At 37.0% G+C, this 18860-nt stretch overlaps 1 protein-coding gene across 4 annotated transcripts in view; it reads left to right on the forward strand.

The window, feature by feature from the left end:
• GKAP1 (G kinase anchoring protein 1) overlaps window positions 1–18860 on the forward strand; it is a 94259-nt gene that overhangs the window by 55947 nt on the left and 19452 nt on the right. For 3 of the 4 annotated variants that reach the window (XM_064291191.1, XM_064291190.1, XM_064291192.1), the window contains one exon: window positions 18222–18378. The exons of the other annotated variant lie outside the window; for it this stretch is intronic. In XM_064291191.1, the coding sequence (XP_064147261.1) occupies window positions 18222–18378 (157 nt within the window). The remainder of the gene's footprint in view (window positions 1–18221; window positions 18379–18860) is intronic. 4 annotated transcript variants of the gene reach the window in all.

Genomic DNA, 18860 nt, shown 5'->3' on the forward strand with positions numbered 1-18860 from the left:
TTACGATCTCAAGGCAAAGGAGCCATTTGTTCATGGAGGCAATTAGCCACACATTCCAATTTTTCCTCCTATTCCTGATTCTCCTTCCTCTCTTGCTCCAGGAGAATAGAAACCACTTGTTCTACCTTGGTTGGCTCCTTGCAATCTGATGTCTGTTTTAATTGATAGGTTTTTTGGTCTGTTGCATTTCCAACATTCTGGGTTTTGTTGATCGAATCCCCAGTATGTAGTTTACTGTGTTCGTAGTGTTCCGTGTATTTCCTATAAACCATTCATTAGTTTTAGAATCTTAATAGATTCAAGTTCAATTTTTTGAGGCAAGAATACTTCCTAGATAGTATGATGTACTCTTTATCATATCAAATCAGGAGTTATAGAATAGTCATTTTTATGATGTTGAAATTGATCAGTGGTTCTAATAACAGTCTCCAATAAAAGGAGCCAGGGCTCCTTGGAGAAATGGCTACTTCTGGGACTGCAACAGGGAATATGCAAGATGAGCCTGAAGCATTTTGTAGTGCCATAAAGTGAGGAGGTGTTTAAAAAATAGAATGAAAGAGCTCCCTATAGCCAGAGCTGGAACAGTTTGAGCATCGAAGTAAATAACATAATATTGGTACCTAAAGTATAAAGTAAATCCCAGGAGTCACTACTAATACAAATAAGTTATTGAATAGGTAAATAGATGGATGGGGGAGAAGAGACAAATCTCCTATACAGAAGAATTCAAAATAATTTATGTAGCTATTTCCCCTTTAGGAGGTAGACCTTACTGCTCTTATCCTTCCTGTACTTCCCCAGCATGAGCTACAATTAATGACTCGTTTCCATAGAGTACAGTATGGAAAGGGAGGGAAAGTAACTTTACAGTGGAGAAACATGGTGAACACAACCTTGAGCAGGTGATCAGTGTCTACATATTCAGTTATAGGTCATGGTGATGACCTGTACCCTTAATGTGATTTATTGAAAATAGCACCACACCTCTGGTCTTTTTGCAAAGCCCGTAACTCCATTCTAAGCATGAGAAAAACATCAGACAAATCCAAATTGAGTGGCATTCTAGAAAATACCTGACCGGTATTCCTCAAAACTGTTAAGGTCATAATAAACAAAGGCTGAGAAACTTACGGACCAAAGTAGGCTAAGGACACTTGAAGACTAAATGTAACGTGCCGTCATGGATGAGATCCTGGAACATAAAGAACATTAGGGGAAAACTAGTAAAATTTGAATAAAATCTGGAGTCTAGTTAATAGTAATGTACCACTATTTCTTAGTTGTAACAAATGTACTATGGTAATGTAAAACGTTAACAGCAGAGGAAACTGGGTGAGGGTTATACTTAACTCTCTGTGCTGTCTTTATATAATTTCGGTAAATCTAAAATTATTCTAAAATAAGAAGTTAATCAGTGTGTCCAAGTGTTGTCAGCATTATAAAGCTTCCTATCAGCCTTTCACCCAAAGCTTTTAACAGTGATTAATGATTATTTCCTAGATCCATGATTTCATTAGAGTTTGTTCTTCATTAAATTTTTATTTAGGGAATATATGCATATAGTAATAAAATGAATGGTAGAGTTTATGATGAAAACCAGTAGTCTTCCACCCCAGCCCTTGCCCTTCCCTTACTACTTTTAAAAATCTCTCATATTTTAAGATTGATTTTTTTGCTAAGCCATGTAAAATTATTTGAGTTTTTCTGAACACTGTTTTTTCATACTACATTATCTGCCCATGTATTTTTATCCCCTTCCATTATCCTTTACTTGCCTCACTTCTACATATAGTTCAAAACTTGGCCAAGTGGTCACTTTTTCCTGGAAGCTTTCCCTGGTCATGGCCTTGTTTAGATGCTCAGAACACCCTGTGTATACCTCATAGCACTCAACACCCTGTCTTATCACTGTTTTACTTTATCACTATAATTGGACTTCTTGGAAGTCTGAGACCATGTCTTGTTGATTTTGTTTCCTCAAACAAACACATTGCTCTTAAGTGGATCCCGACTCATAGCGACCCTATAGGACAGAGTAGAACTGCCCCATAGAGTTTCCAAGGAGCACCTGGTAGATTTGAACTACTGACCTTTTGGTTAGCACCCAAACGCTTAACCATGCGTAACCATGCTACCAGAGTTTCCTTTGTTTCTCCAGTAGCCCTAATTTCTGGCCCGTAGTAGGTAACATAAATGAATATTGGTTGAAGAATGAATGCTCTGCCTTCTCAGTAAACAATTCCCTGACCTGTAGCCTTTCTTGGTCTGCTTCTCTTGTATATTTTCTATAACACTTACAACAGGGAGACACATAGGTTTCATTTCCTCTGCCACTTCTAGTACATATGATAGGGCCTTCATGGAGCTCTGCATTAAGAATAACCCTGAGACTGCATCCTGCTCAGCAAGAAAAAGTTCCAGTATCAATTAAAGGTGTTTGCCATTTATAAAAGAGGCTGCATGCTTTACAGGTATTTGCAGTCCTTGACATGCTAAGAACATTTAATTATTGTGTTTATGTTTCATGTATTAGTTTCCGTCTTTCTCAGAAGATTTCAAGATCCATGAGAGTAGCCCATGCATAAAAAAAAATAGCATAGTAATAAATTGCATAGTAAGAGGTTAATAATACTTAATTATTTCAAATAAGTTCAAAACTTGAGCCCATCAGGGTCTACCCTAGGAGATAGAAGAAAGTAGACTTGTTGTTAGGTGCCATCGAGCCAGTTTTGCCTCGTAGCAACCCTATGCACAACAGAACGAAATACTGCACAGTTGCACGGTTTCCTCACTGTTGTTGCTATACTTGAGCCCATTGTTGCAGCCGCTGTGTCAGTCCATCTCTTTGAGCGTCTTCCTCTTTTTCGCTGACCATCTACCAAACATGATGACTTTCTCCAGGGACTGATCCCTCCTGACAACATGTCCAAAGTACGTGAGACGCAGTCTTGCCATCCTTGCTTCTAAGGAGCGTTGTGGTTGCACTTCTTCCAAGACACATTTGTTCGTTCTTTTGGTAGTCCACAGTATATTCAGTATTCTTCTCCAACACCAAAATCTAAAGGCGTCAGTAGTTCTTCTTCCATCTTCCGTATTCATTGTCCAGCTTTTGCATACATATGAGGTGATCGAAAACACCATGGCTTGGGTCAAGCCCACCTTAGTCCTCAAGGTAACATCTTTGCTTTTCAGCACTTTAAAGAGGTCTTTTGCAGCCGATATTGCCAGTGAAATGTGTATTTTGATTTCTTGACTGCTGCTTCCACATGTGTCGATTGTGGATCCAAGTAAAATGAAATCGTTGACAACCTCAGCCTTTTCTCTGTTTATCATGATGTTACTTATTGGTCCAGTTGTGAGGGTTTTTGTTTTCTTTATGTTGAGGTGTAATCCACACTGAAGGCTGTGGTCTTTGATCTTCATCAGTAAGTGCTTCAAGTCCTCTTCAATTTTAGCAATCAAGGTTGTGTCATCTGCATAACGCAGGTTGTTAATGAGTCTTCCTTCAACCCTGATGCCCTGTTCTTCTGCATGTATTCCAGCTTCTTGGATTATTTGCTCAGCATACAGATTGAGTAGATGTGGTGAAAGGATATAACCCTGATGCACACCTTTTCTGACTTTAAACCGTGCAGTGTTCCCTTGTTCTATTCAAACCACTGTCTCCTGATGCATGTACAGATTCCTTGTGAGCACAATTGAGTGTTCTGGAATTCCCATTCTCTGCAATGTTATCTGTAATTTCTTATGATCCACACAGTTGAATGCCATAACAGTCAATAAAACACAGGTAAACATCTTTTTGGTATTCTCTGCTTTCAGCCATGATCTGTCTGGCATCAGCAGTGATATCCCTGGTTCCACGTCCTCTTCTGAATCTAGCTTGAACTTCTGGCAGTTCACTGTCAATATACTGCTGCAGCTGCTTTTGAATGATTTTCAGCAAAAGTTTGCTTGCATGTGATATTAATGATATTGTTTGATAATTTCTGCATTTGGTTGGATCAGCTTTCCTGGGAATAGCCGTAAATATGAATCTCTTCCAGTTGGTTTGCCAGGTAGCTGTCTTCCATATTTCTTGGCATAGATGAGTAAGCACTTCCAGCACTGCATCTGTTTGTTGAAACATCTCAATTGGTATTCTGTCAGTTCCCAGAGCCTTGTTTTTCACCAGTGCCTTCAGTGCAGTTTGGTCTTCTTCCTTCACTACCATTCGGTCCTGATCATATGCTGCCTTCTGAAATGGTACAGTGACTGTGTATTCCTTCCATTTTCTCTTGATGCTTCCTGTATCGTTTAATATTTTCCCGTAGAATCTTTCAGTATTGCAATTCGAGGCTTGAATTTTTTTCTTCAGTTCTTTCAGCTTGAGAAATGCTGAGAATGTTCTTCCCTTTTGGTTTTCTATCAGCTGTTTGCTCATGCCATCATAATACTTTACATTGTCTTTTTGAGCCACCCTTTGAAATCTTCTGTTTACTTCTTTTACTTCATCATTTTTTTCTTTCGCTTTGGCTACCCCTCATTCAAGAGCAAGTTTCAGAGTCTTTTCTGGTATCCGTTTTGGTCTTTTTTTTCTTTCCTGTCTTTAAAGACCTTTTACTTTGTCCATGTGTGATGTCCTTGATGTCATCGCACAACTCGTCTGGTTTCGGTCATGAGTGTTCAAGGCGTCAGAGCTCTTCTTGAGATGACCTCTAAATTCAGGTGGGATATACTCAAGGTTGTACTTTGGCTCTCATGGACTTTTTTTTTTTATATATAATTTTTATTGTGCTTTAAGTGAAAGTTTACAAATCAAGTCAGTCTCTCACATATAAGCTTATATACACCTTACTACATACTCCCACTTACTCTCCCCCGATGAGTCAGCCCACTCCCTCCTTCCAGTCTCTCCTTTCGTGACGGTTTTGCCAGTTTCTAACCCTCTCTACCCTCCCATCTCCCCTCCAGACAGGAGATGCCAACACAGTCTCAAGTGTCCACCTGATACAAGTAGCTCACTCTTCATCAGCATCTCTTTCCAGCCCATTGTCCAGTCCCTTCCATGTCTGATGAGTTGTCTTCAGGAATGGTTCCTGTCCTGGGCCAACAGAAGGTTTGGGGACCATGACCGCTGGGATTCTTCTAGTTTCAGTCAGACCATTAAGTCTGGTCTTTTTATGAGAATTTGGGGTCTGCATCCCACTGTTCTCCTCCCTCAGGGATTCTCTGTTGTGCTCCCTGTCAGAGCAGTTATCGGTTGTGGCCAGGCACCATGTAGTTCTTCTGGTCTCAGGATGATGTAAGTCTCTAGTTCACGTGGCCCTTTCTGTCTCTTGGGCTCATAGTTATCATGTGACCTTGGTGTTCTTCATTCTCCTTTGATCCAGGTGGGTTGAGACCAATTGATGCATCTTAGATGGCCACGTGTTAGCATTTAAGACCCCAGACGCCACACTTCAAAGTGGGATGCAGAATGTTTTCATAATAGAATTTATTTTGCCAATTGACTTAGAAGTCCCCTTAAGCCATAGTCCCCAAACCCCCACCCTTGCTCCGCTGACCTTTGAAGCATTCAGTTTATCCCAGAAACTTCTTTGCTTTTGGTCCAGTCCAGTTGAGCTGACCTTCCCTATATTGAGTATTGTCCTTCCTCTCATGGACTTTTCGTCAGCTTCAGCCTGAGCTTGCATATGAGTAATTGATGGTCAGTAGTAAGCCCCTGACCTTGTTCTATCTGGACATATTGAGCTTCTCCATTGTCTCTACAGATGTAGTTGATTTGATTTCTGTGTATTCCATCTGTCAAGGTCCGTGTGTACAGTCGCCGTTGTTGTTGAAAAAAGCATTTGCAACGAAGAGTTGTTGGTATTGCAAAATTCTGTCATGCAGTCTCCAGCATCATTTCTGTCACCAAGGCCATATTTTCCAACTACCAATCCTTCTTTGTTTCCAACTTTTGAATTCCAATCGCCAGTAATTATCAGTGCACCTTGGTTGCATGTTTGATTAATTTCAGACTGCAGGAATTGGTAAAAATCTTCAGTTTCTTCATCTTTGGCCTTAGTGGTTGGTGCGTAAATTTGCATAATAGCTGTATTAACTTATCTTCCTTGTAGGCATATGGATATTATTCTATCGCTGACAGCATTGTATTGGAGGATCTTGAAATGTTCTTTTTGATGATGAGTACATTGCCATTACTTTTCAAGTTGTCATTCCCGGCATAGTAAACCATGCGATTGTCCAATTTGGAATGACCAATACCAATCCGTTTCAGCTCACTGATGCCTAGGATATCAACCTTTATGCATCCCATTTCATTTTTGGCAATTTCCAATTTTCCTAGATTCGTACTTAGTACATTCCACATTCAGATTATTAGTGGATGTTTACAGCTGTTTCTTCTCATTTTGAGTTCTGCCACATCAGCAAATGAAGCTTCTGAAAGCTTGAGTCCATGCACGTCATTAAAGTCAACTCTACTTTGAGGAAGCTGCTCTTCCCCAGTCGTCTTTTGCGTGCCTTCCAACCTGAGGGCCTCATCTTCCGGCACTATATCAGGCAACGTTCTGCTGCTATTCATAAGTTTCTCACTGCTACTTCATTTCAGAAGTAGACTGCCAGGTCATTCTTACTAGCCTGTCTTAGTCTGGAAGCTCACCTGAAAACTGTCCTCCATGGCTGACCCTGCCGGTATTTGAATACCGGTGGCATAGCTTCCGGCATCACAGCAACACACAGTCCCCTACAGTACAACAAATTGACAGATGCGTGGTGATATAAAACATTGTCCTCTATATAATAGCTCATTTGAAGAATACCATTATTTAGGTTTCCTGTTAGAATAAGTTAAAAGCGCTCAAGTGTGGCAAAAGAGAAATAATTCATGTAGATGGGCCATATTGAGGTTTGTGTGTAACTTCATATTTCAGGTACCTTAAAACTGTAAAGCCGGGAGAACTATTCTCCTGGGAGGTAACTTAGAGCCTGTGGAAATAAAGTAGTTGTTGATCTAAGCATTCGTATTTATCAGTTAATTCTTCTGTGTAAATGGTATGTTCTTCAGTTAGGAAATAACTACCTAGTAGAAAGCTGGATTGTTTTTGTTTTTCAAAATTTTTAATTTAGGTATAATTTTCACACAGTAAAATACATGGGTCTTAAGTGTATCATTTGATGCGTTCTGAAACATTCATATACTTAGATTACCCAGATCCCTATCAAAGTAAAGAAAATTTTCATCACACCGGAAAGTTCTCTCATGCCCCATCAGGTCATTTGCTTTCCCACAGAAGTAAGCATTGTTGTGATTTCTACTACCATGTATTAGTTTTTCCTCTTTATTTAAATTAAAGCATACAGTCTGTTATTCTTTTGGTCTGACTTCTTTCTCTTAGCAGAATGTTTGAAGATTTATCCATGTGCTTATTTGTATCAGTAGTTTGTTCCTTTTCATTGCTAAATTGTATTTCATGGTGTGAATGTTAAAAAATGCATTTATTCTTTCTTGGTGGACGTTTGGATTGTTTCCATTGCCCATTAGAGTAAAGTCTTTATAACATTTTGAACAGGTTCTTTGAGAGATAATTAACATCCTATAAAATACACCCATTTTAAGTATACTATTCAGTAGATTTTAGTATATTTACTGAGTTGTGTAGCCATCACTGTAATCTACTTTTAGAGCATTTCTGTCACCCTAAAAAGAAACCTCATGCTCATTAGCATGAGCCCAGCCGCCTCAGGTCTAGGTAGCTGCCAGTCTACATTCTGTCTCTGTAGATTTGCCTATTCTGGACATTTTGTATAAAGTCATATGATATGTAGTCTTTTGTGGCTGACGACTTTTACTTAGCCGGTTGCTATTGGGTCAACTCCAACTCCTGTTGACCCCATGTGTGGTAGAGTAGAACTGTGATCCATAGGGTTTTCAGTCGTTGATTTTTCGGAAGTATATCACCAGGTGTTTCTTCCCAGGTGCCTCTGGATGGACTAGAACCTCCAGCCTTTTTGTTAGCAGCCAAGTGCGTTAACCATTTGCACCACCCAGAGTCGTTCTTCCACTTAGCATGGTGTTTTTGAGGTTCATACATATTGTAGCTTGTATCAGTACTTCATCCCTTTTTATTGCTAATAGTATTTCATTATATGGGTATGCCACATGTTTATCCATTTATCAGTTGGTGGACATCTGGGTGGTTTCCAATTTGGGGCTATTATGAATAATGCTGCCCTAAATATTCTTGTATAAGTCCTTTTGTAAATATATGTGTAATTTTTCTTGGGTAGAAACCTAAGAATGAAATTGCTGTGTCACAGAACAGATGTGTGTTTAACCATAAGACACTGTGCCACTTATACTAATAGAAGTGTAGAAGTTTCTGAAATAAGAAATACTATGTTTTGCTTTCCTGGCAGGGAGGCTGACAAAAGGTTTTTCATGCTAAACCCAGTTCCTAACCCTAAAGCTGTACATGAAGCTTCAATAATTTTTTGTATTTTTATCTGCTGTGGTAACACAGGAACCCTGGTGGAGCAGTGGTTAAGAGCTCAACTGCTAACCAAAAGGTGAGCAGTTTGAATCTACCAACCGCATCTTGGAAACCCTATGGGGCAGTTTTACTCTGATTTTTGGCGGGGGGAGGGGGGTGCAATGGTTAAGCACTCGGCTTCTAACTGAAAGGTTGTTTCAAACCCACCCAGCGGCTCTGGAGGAGAAAGACCTGGTTATCTGCTTCTGTTAAGATTACAGCCAAGAAAACCTTATGGGAAGTTCTGCTGTGTCACATGGGATCACTGTGAGTCGGAATCCACTTGATGGCACCCAACAATAATATTATGTAGCAAGCAGAAAGTGGCATTAAAGCAAAAATGCCTTTTACGATAATTAAAAATTTTAAAAATACATGTGAATGAATCTAATAAATGATGTACAAGACCCGTATTGGGAAAATTACAAAACTTTATTGAAAGATGGTAAAGACCTAAATAAGTGGTGGAATATACCATATTCATGTATTGTAAGATTTATCAGAAAGGTGTCATTTTCCCCTAAATTGATCTGTAGAATCAGTGTGATATCAATCAAAATCACAATTTTGTTTTTCTATCAACAAAAGCCAAAAGCCAAACGCACTGCTGTCGAGTCGATTCTGACTCATAGCGACCCTGTAGGGCAGAGTAGAACTGCCCTGTAGAGTTTCCAAGGAGCGCCTGGCAGATTCAAACTGCTGACCTTTTGGTTAGCAGCTGTAGCACTTAACCAGTACACCACCAGGTTTTCCTTTCTATTGACAAGCACTTCTAAAATAGGAATATGGAAGTGGAAGGGGCCAAAAATAGCTAAAACAGTCTTGAGGAAGAACAGGGTAGGAGGATTTGCCCAACTGGAGATCAAGCTTTCTTATAAAACTAAGTACCTTTTTAATAAATGGCTTTCAGCAGTTCAGTATCTATATGGAAAAAAGGACTGGATTCTTACATCATACACAAAAATTCATCTACGGTGAATCGAAGACCTGAATGTCAAAAGCAATATTATAAAGCTTTTAGGTGCTAATATTTGGAGAATATTTTTATGACTTCAGGGTAGGAAAAACACTAGCTTTAAAGGTATATATGAAAATTAAGGGCTTCTTTTCATCAGAATATATTAGGAAAGTGAAATTATGCTCATCAGAGTAGGGAAAGTTTTTTTCCAAAAAAGACAGCTCCATTGAAGAATGGTGGAAAACAAGTACTTAATAACAATGAGGATATCCATGTGGCCTAAAAAAATGCAGAAAGATGCCCAACCCTGTTAGTAATTAGGAGGATGCAAATAAAACCACAGTGAACTTATTACTTATTTTCCAGATTGGCAAAAATCAGAAAGTCTGATGATTTGAAGTATTGGTGTGGGTATGTAATATGGTACACTGCTTGTGAAGAACTAACAGTTGAAGGTTTCAGACTGTAATGTTGAAGATGTCCATGACCCACCACCCAGCAACTTTCCTCCTAAATACATGCTGTATTGTAATGGGTGCCTATGTGAACCAGGACTTTAAAGCATCAATGTTCATTAAAACCAGAACTGTAAAGAATGTAAACGCCCATCAAGAGAGAAATGAATAAACCAGTTGTAGCAGATTTATTCAGTGGAATACTAATCAGCATCAGGAATAAATTATAGCAATAAGGAACAATATTGTGATGATATAATGTTAAGCAAGTGAAGCAAAGTTATAAAATAATAGTGATTCTATATAGTAAAGTTCAAAAGCAAAATTATATTGCTGAGGAATACATAAATAGGTTGACAAGCAGTAAGAAAATCAAAGAGATACTATCATGAAAGTTAGAATAGTCAAACCGTTAATGGGAATTACCCGATGGCGACTATAGGTATGTCACTTTATAATTATTCTTTCAAACTCTACATATGCTTTAAATGTTGTTTATAAGCTTAAAATTGCGTTTCTGTATGCCAGTAGCAAAAAAAGTATTGTACAGTTGCAACAACAAAGAATAAGGTAATTAATAATCTAACAACAATTATGCAAAACCAATTATAAAATTTATTGAAAGACCTACATAAATGGAAAGAATTGTCTTTTTGGATAAGAAGCTTTACTATAATGAAAGTACCAATTTTCCCAAAATTGATTTATAGAGTATTTGCAATTCTAATCAAAATCTTAGGGATTTTTTAAGAACTCGACATAATAATATGAGACAGCAAAGGCCAAAAAATAGCCAAGAACTCCTAAAAAAAGAATTATTCACAATGCAGTGACTATCACTCATCGGGGTTTCCATATTATCAAGATTCCACACATGACATGGGTCTGTTTTTGAGTTCTCTGTTCCATTCCACTGGTTAATTTATTTCTGTGCTAATACCACACTGTTACTCTAACATGATAATACACGTGGAAAAGCAAGGGGCAGTTGTTAAGCATATGGGGAAAAAAATCAAGTTGATCTCTACCATTCATCACACACTAAAATCAATTCAACATAGATTAAATATTTACATGAGAAAGGCAAATTTTACATTAGAACTAGAAAATACAGGAGAATATTTCTAGTTAGAACTGAAAATATAGAATATTTCTAGTTCTAATGTAATGACCTAAGGGTGGGAAGCAACCTAAGAAACAAAAAGCACTAAATTTAAAATGAAAGGTTGATAAGTTAGACTTTATTTAAAATAAATAACTAACTTATTTTCCACCAGAATGCCATAATGTAAAAAGGCAAGGCCCATGTTGGGAGTGGGTATTTTCAATACCAAACTGAAAAAGGGTTTATATCCAGATTATAGATGGTTAAAAAAAAAAGTCTTGTTTTCTTCTCACTGTCTCACAGGATAGAAATAGGAAAAAATAGGCAGGAGACATCAGGTATTTCACACTACAGGAAATATGAACTGCAAAAAAATTTAAAATGCCCAACCTTGCCACTAATTGGAGAAATGCAAATTAAGACCATGCTGAGATAGCATTTTTTCCACCTTCCAGGTGGCTAGAAGGGGCCCTGGTGATGCAGTGGTTAAGTGTTTGACTGCTTACCAAAAGGTTGGCAGTTCAGATCCACCGGCCGCTCCTTGGAAACACTGTGGGGCAATTCTACCCTGTCCTGTAGGGTAACTATGAGTCAGAGTCAACCTGATGGGAATGGGTTTGGGTTTTTTGGTTGAGGTAGTAAAGTGTGACATTTGAAAATATCAAGTGATAGAGGTTAGGCATGAAAGCACATGGACAGCATGTAGATGAACGAGCAGTAAAAGTTTACATGCAGAAAATGCAGTAGGCCCTTTTGGACCGTAGTTTACTGACAGTTGGTAAAATTTATTACTCCTCGGTCCACTTGTAGGTAGGAGTGGAGAACGGTGCATGGGTGGCCTAAGGGCCACGTTTAGGAATGTTTATAAGTTTGTAGTAGCCCTTCCCCCGCCCCGCCCAAAAGAAACTGGAAAGAATCAAATGTTCATCTTCAGTAGAATAAATGAGTTTTATTATAACCACAGAATGGTTTATGCAGTAGTGAAAAATCAGGGAATTTATATCTCCAGGCAGTAACATGGATGAATCCGTAAGAGAATGTTGAGTGAAAAACAAGTTTCTCAAGACCACATCAGTGTGACACCTATTTTATAAAACTTAAAACCAGGCAAAGTTAAGTGTTCTTGTCAAAAGTGTTTAACCTATTTGTAAATCAGGCCTTAAGATCTGACTTCCATTTTACAGGAAGTATTTTTTATAGGGATTACATAGAAGTGCAAGATAAATGATACGTAAAGGAAGTGACCAGGCAGATCTCTGTAGGACAACTGACCTGGTCTCTTCAACAAGAAAGTGTCATGGAGAAGAAAGGCGGGGAGTGGGGGAGCGTTGTGGATTAAAGTTGATTTAAGAGATAGGACCAGTTTCATCTGTGGACCCTAATTAGCAATGACACTTTGACCCAATTGATGAAATTTAAATATGAACTAGATAATGAGAATATTAATAAGGAATATAATTTTTATTAGGTGTGATGATATTGTGGTTAAATTGGAAATTTTATTTTTCATGGCTGCATATGGGAGAATTTTTATATGAAATTTCATGATATTTATATTTATACTTTAAAATACCTAAGCAAATAAAAAGGGAGAGGAGTGAATATAAGAAAGCCTTAACAATTATTTAATCTAGGTATATTATAGAGTATATGGGTAAAAGTGTTCATAAGTAAAAATAAAAAGCAGTCAAAATAATATTTAGTGACACATCTGTAAAACAACAAAAAAAGGGTGTTGGTGATAAATACTAAATTTGGGATAATGGTTACCTCCCCTGGAGGCAGAGGGATGAGAATAGGGTGAGAGTACATAGATGGGCAAAAGGTAGTTTTTCAGGAAAACGGTGGGATCACAGACAGCTTCTTTATTTTTTAATTTTATTGTGGTAATAATAATATGTATAACAAAACATTTGCCATTTTAACCATTTTTAATTGTACAATTCAGTGACATTAATTACATTTCACCATATTGTATAACCATCATCACACTTTTCAGTAGTTTTTCATTGCTCAAAAGAAACTCAGTACCCTTAAGAACAATAATTTCCCATTTTCTCCTGACTTTTATCTCTATGCATTTGCTTTTTCTAGATACTTCATGTGGGACACATATATGAAGATATGTGTTAGACACAAAAGGCAAATATTTTCTTGTGCCTGATATATTTCACTTGGCATAATGTTTTTAGTTTATCCATGTTGTAGCATATATCAGAACTTCATTTCTCTGAGCATATATCAGAAATTCATTTCTCTTTATGACTGGATAATATTTTCTTGTATGGGCATACCACATTTTGTTTATCCATTTATCTGTTGTTGATGGACACTTGGTTGTTTCCACCTTTTGGCTATTGTGAATAATTCTGCAATGAACATTGGTGTACCGAGTATCTGTTTAAGTCCCTGCTTTCAAGTGTTTTGAGGAAATACCAAGAGTAGAATTACTAAGTTATGTGATAACTCTATTTTTAACTTTTTGAGGGCTCACCAAGCAGCTTTCCACAGTGGCTGTGCCATTTCACATTCCCACCAGCTTCTCCACATCCTCCCCAACACTTGTTATTTAGTTTTTCTGATAGTAGCCACTCTGGTGGGTGTGAAGTCATCGTGGTTTTGATTTGGATTTCCCTAATGGCAGTTGGTTTTGATTTAGATTTCCCTAATGGCGGTGTCGAACATCTTTTCTTGGCCATTTGTGTATTTTCTTTGAGATATATCTATTCAAGTGCTTTGCCCATTTTTTAAACTGGATTGTTGTTGATGTCCTCTTTATTTCTAAACTGCTTTATTGATGTGTGGAAACCCTGGTGGCACAGTGGTTAAGAGCTACATTTGCTAACCAAAAGATCAACAGTTTGGATCTACCAGGTGCTCCTTGGAAACTGTATGGGGCAGTTCTACTCTCCTACAGAGTCACTATGAAATCCACTTGACGGCAACAGGTTATTAACGTATAATTTACACATAAAAAATTCACCCATTGTAAGTGTACAACTCAATATTTTTAATATATTTAAAGAGTTAGCAACTGTCACTGCTATCTAGTTTTAGAACATTTCTGTCATCCCAAAAAGTTCCCTTGTATCCATTTGCGGTCAATCCCTACTCCTCCCCACAGGCAACCACTGATCTTTCTGTCTCTGTAGAGTTTGTCTTTTTTGGCCATCTAATATGCATAGAGTCATACAACATGTAGTCTTCTGTGTCTCACTTTCACTTAGCGTAATATTTTTGAGATTAATAGATGTTATAGCCTGTATCAGTAGTTCATTCTATTTTATTATTGAATAGTATTCCACAGTATAAATGTTTTCAATTCGCTAGTTGAGCATTTGGGTTGCTTCCACTTTTTGGCCATTAGGAATAATGCTACTATGAACATTTGTATAGATATGTTTTCATTTCTCTTAGGTGGATACCTACGAATGCAGTTGCTGGTTCATACGATAAATTAATGTTTAACTTTTTAGAAACTGCCAACCTATTTTCCAAAGTGACTGTACCATTTATCATTCCCATTAGCAAAGTTTGAGAGTTGGAGTTTCTCCATATCCTCACCAATACTTAATATTGTCTGTTTTGATTATAACCATTCTAGTGATTATGTAGTGTTATCTCATCATGATTTTAATGTAAATTTCTCTGATAACTAATGATTTAGAGTATTTTTCATGTGCTTATCAGCTGTCGTGTTTTTACACAGATAACGCACATCTTCTATATTTTGCCAACTGCCCTCTCCCCCGGGAGGTATTTTTGTAAGCTCAGTATGCCAATTTTTTTTTTTCTTTTGCATGTTGCTGTAAAAAAAAAAAAAAAAAGTGCAGTGCATTTATGAAAATACCTCGTGGGGCAGAGGTGCGGTTGGCAAATAAACGAGGTGTGTCTTATTTGCATAAAAATGTGGTATTCTTGTATCTTTGGTGAAATGTTTATTCACATCTCTTGCCTATTTTTAAGTGTGTTGTCTTATTGAGTCATAGGTTTTCTTAATACATTTTGGATACAGGTTTTACATCAGATACGTGATTTGCAAATATTTTTTCTCAGGTTTTGTTTGCCTTTTTATTTTTTTAATGTGCCTTTTGAAGCACAAAATTTTTAAATTTTGATGAAGTCCAGTTTATCAGTTTTTTCATTTATGGATCATGCTTTTGATGTTCACTTAATAAATCTTTGCCTAACCAAGGTCATTATGATTTCTTCTAGAAGCTTTATAGCTTTAGTTCTTCCTTGAAAGTCTGTGATCCATTTTGAGTAAATTTTTGTGTACGATCTAAAGAAAGAGTCTAAATTCACCTTTTGGCATGTGGATATCCAATTGTTCCAGCACCATTTCTTGAAACACTCTTCTTAGTGAAATGCCTTGACTCCTTAGTCAAAAATAAAGTGACCATAAATGTAAGGATTTATATCTAAATTCTGAATTCTGTTCCATTGATCTATGTGGTATACTTACCCCAGAACCACACTGTCTTATTTATTATATGCTTGGCGTATACTAAATTCTCAAAAGTTGAGTTAAATAGAAGTTGAATTGACTAGACCTTTCTGAGGAGTTCCTCGGTGGCGGAAACAATTAAGCACTTGACTACTAGCCAAAAAGTTGGTGGTTCAAACCCACCCAGATGCTCCTCGAAAGACCTGCCTGCTGATCTAGTTCCAAGAGGTCTCAGCCCTGAAGATCATATGGAGCAGGTCTACTCTGCACACTTGGGGTTGCCCTGAGTCAGAATGGACTCAGTGACAGCTAACGATAACAGACTTTTCTTATTAACTTAACGGATCTGTGGTCTTATATTTGCTACAGTTTTGTCTTTTGTGTAAGTGTGATTGTGGTTTATTTTTGCTTTTTTTTTCTTTTAGCTTCTTATCAGTGTACTGTTTGGAAAATTTCTTTTATAGGCTGAAAATAAATTTTGGGCCTCACTCAAAAAACACTCAAGGGGCATAGTGCCCCTTGAGATAGTATGCCCCTTGAGATAGATTGCTGGTAATGGTAGAAGCTATCAAAAACAGAGGATACTTGGTAGAACTGCAGTCTTTATTGAGGTGAAACCCAGAAGCTGATTAGTTGCCAAAAGCAGGTCGTTCCTTCCATAGGAGCTCAGCAGTGTTTTACGTATTTTTGTATTTATTACTTTAAAATGAAATTTTACCAGAATATAATTAGAAGTATTTTATGAAACACTAGGCTTTATATGTGTCACTTAATAGAATAATCCATGTGTGAGTCATTTAACTTTTCTGAGGCCATGATTACCTTGTGGAGAAATAAAGCTTTCTCTGTGAACCTCATGAGTCTGAATCAATTCAATGGCAATGGGTTGGTTTTTTTTGGTTTATCAACCTCTCATAGTGTTTATTAAAATCAAATAAAGGGATGTTTTTGTAAATGTTCTGAAAAATGTAAAGTGCTATGCAAACACTTTTAAAGTTACTGGTATATTAAGCACTGGTATACAAGTTTTTTCTCTGCACGTTACTTTGTAAAATACGTGAAAAGAATTAGCAGTCATTGAACTTCTGGGTCATTTGCTTATGAATACAATTAAATTGTGTAAATCAGGAGTATTATAGCTCAAGAATATAGGACATGTAAAGCCAGTGAGAGGAACATTTTCTTCAGTCTGTCTTCACAACAAGAAACTGGAGAGGAAATGCTACTCTTTCTTGGAGAATGTGTAAAATTTCTAATTTTACATGGTTGAATAAATAATGATAAAATCTTATCTACTTACCATAACTGTGTATAATTTATCTAAAAATTATTTCGCAGTATAATCTAAAAGATTAAACAATACAAAGCTACAGCAATCAAGACATTGTGGTAGTGGTGTAAGGCTAGTCAGAGAGATCACTCAAATAGAATTGAGAGTCCAGAAGTAAGCCCCTACACTTACATTCACTTGATTTTTGACAAGGGCACAAAGGGAAAGAATAGTCTTTGTAACAAATGTTGCTGCATTCCTACATGTGAAATTATTAATGTGGACCCCTTCCTCACACCATATAAAAAATTAACTCAAAATGAACCACACGCCTAAATATTAGAGTGAAAACTATGAACTTTCAGAAAATATATAGGAGGAAATCTTTGTGACCTTTGGTCCGACAATGGTTTCTTGAATATGATATCAAAAGCACGATCAATGAAAGAAATAATAGATAAATGTGACTCCAACAAACTAAAAAAAATTGTGATGCAAAGAGCATCAAGAAAATGAAAAGAATCCACAGAATGGGAAAAATTTTTTGAAAACTATATATCTGATAAGGAACTTAAATATATAAAGAACTCTTACTGCTCAGTAACAAAAAGACAAGTAACCCAGTTAAAAAATAGGCAGAGCATCTGAATAGACATTTCTACAGAGAAGGCATATGGTGGCCAATAAGCACATGGAAAGATGCTGAATACTTTTAGCCATCAGGGAAATACAAATCAAAACCATAGTACCACTTCTCACCCTTTAGGATGGTTATAATCAAAAAGATAGATAACAGGAAGTATTGGTGAGGATATGGAGAAATAAGAACCCTCATACAGTTTATGAGGGTGAGATCATAAAATAGTGCAGCTGCTTTGGAAAACCACCTGGCAGTTCTTCTAAAGGTTGAACTTAGCTACCATATGATCCAACGGCTCTCCTAGGTATGTACCTAAAAGAATTGAAAACATGTCCACACAAAAACTTGTAAATGAATGTCCGTAGTAGCATTATTCATTATAGCCAAAAAGTAGAAACAACTCAAATGTACATCAGCTGATGAATGGATAAACAATGGAATATTATTCAGTAATAAGAAGAAATGAAGTACTGACGCATGATACAACATGGATGAACCTTGAAAACATTATGCTAAGTGAAAGTAGCCAATCACAAAAGACCACATTTTGTATGATTTAATTTATAGCAAATGTCCAGAATAGGAAAACACATAGAGACAAAAAGTAGATGAGTGTTGCCTAGGCCTCTGGGAAGCTATTGAGAGGGAATGGGAAATGACTGCTAAAATGTGTCTACTGTTTGTTTCTCTGTCTTTGGGAAACAGAGATCACATGGTAGATTGTCTCTTAGTTTTCATTTTTCTTTCATTCTCTATAGTGGTTACCTAGGTTTATTAAATGCGTAGACTTTTGTGTTGAATGATAGTAAATCATAATTCATTTTTGACAGGAATTGAGTTCTTCTCAGACTTTATCACATGATGGAGGATTCTTCAATAGACTGGAAGATGATGTTCATAAAATTCTTATTAGAGAAAAAAGAAGAGAACAGCTAACAGAATATAATGGAACAGATAATTGTACAACTCATGAACACAACCAGGCATGTAAAGTAGAAAATTCTCTTAAAGTCACACCGAAATTAAAATGGAAATTTTTTAAAAAGTAAGCTGTGGAATCCAGTTCTGATCGTATAAAGTAACAGTCATTATCACACAAATATTTATATTAAAATGTGTGAATAATGTAGTGTGTTCATTGATTAATATTTATTGAGTATGTACTATTTGCTAGGATCTGTTAGGCACTGGTGTGGAGAGTGGGAATACCAAGGTGGATATGACATTCCTTCCCTTAGACACTCAGAATAGTGGGGCTGTGAGGAGGGAGATTATTGTGCATCACCATGAAGGCTTTTAAGAGAGATTTGAACAGTAGAAAGAGGTTTGAATAGAAAAGTTAGTAGATGACTGCTTGGGTGAATTATGAAGGGCATATGAAGAAGTGACATATGAGTTGGATTTTGAATGATGACAAGCTACATAAGCTAAGAAATGGAGACAGACTTTGCTGCCTAAGGGAACCCCAA

This window comes from Loxodonta africana, chromosome 9, assembly GCF_030014295.1.
Source record: "Loxodonta africana isolate mLoxAfr1 chromosome 9, mLoxAfr1.hap2, whole genome shotgun sequence".
Classification (NCBI taxonomy): domain Eukaryota; kingdom Metazoa; phylum Chordata; class Mammalia; order Proboscidea; family Elephantidae; genus Loxodonta; species Loxodonta africana.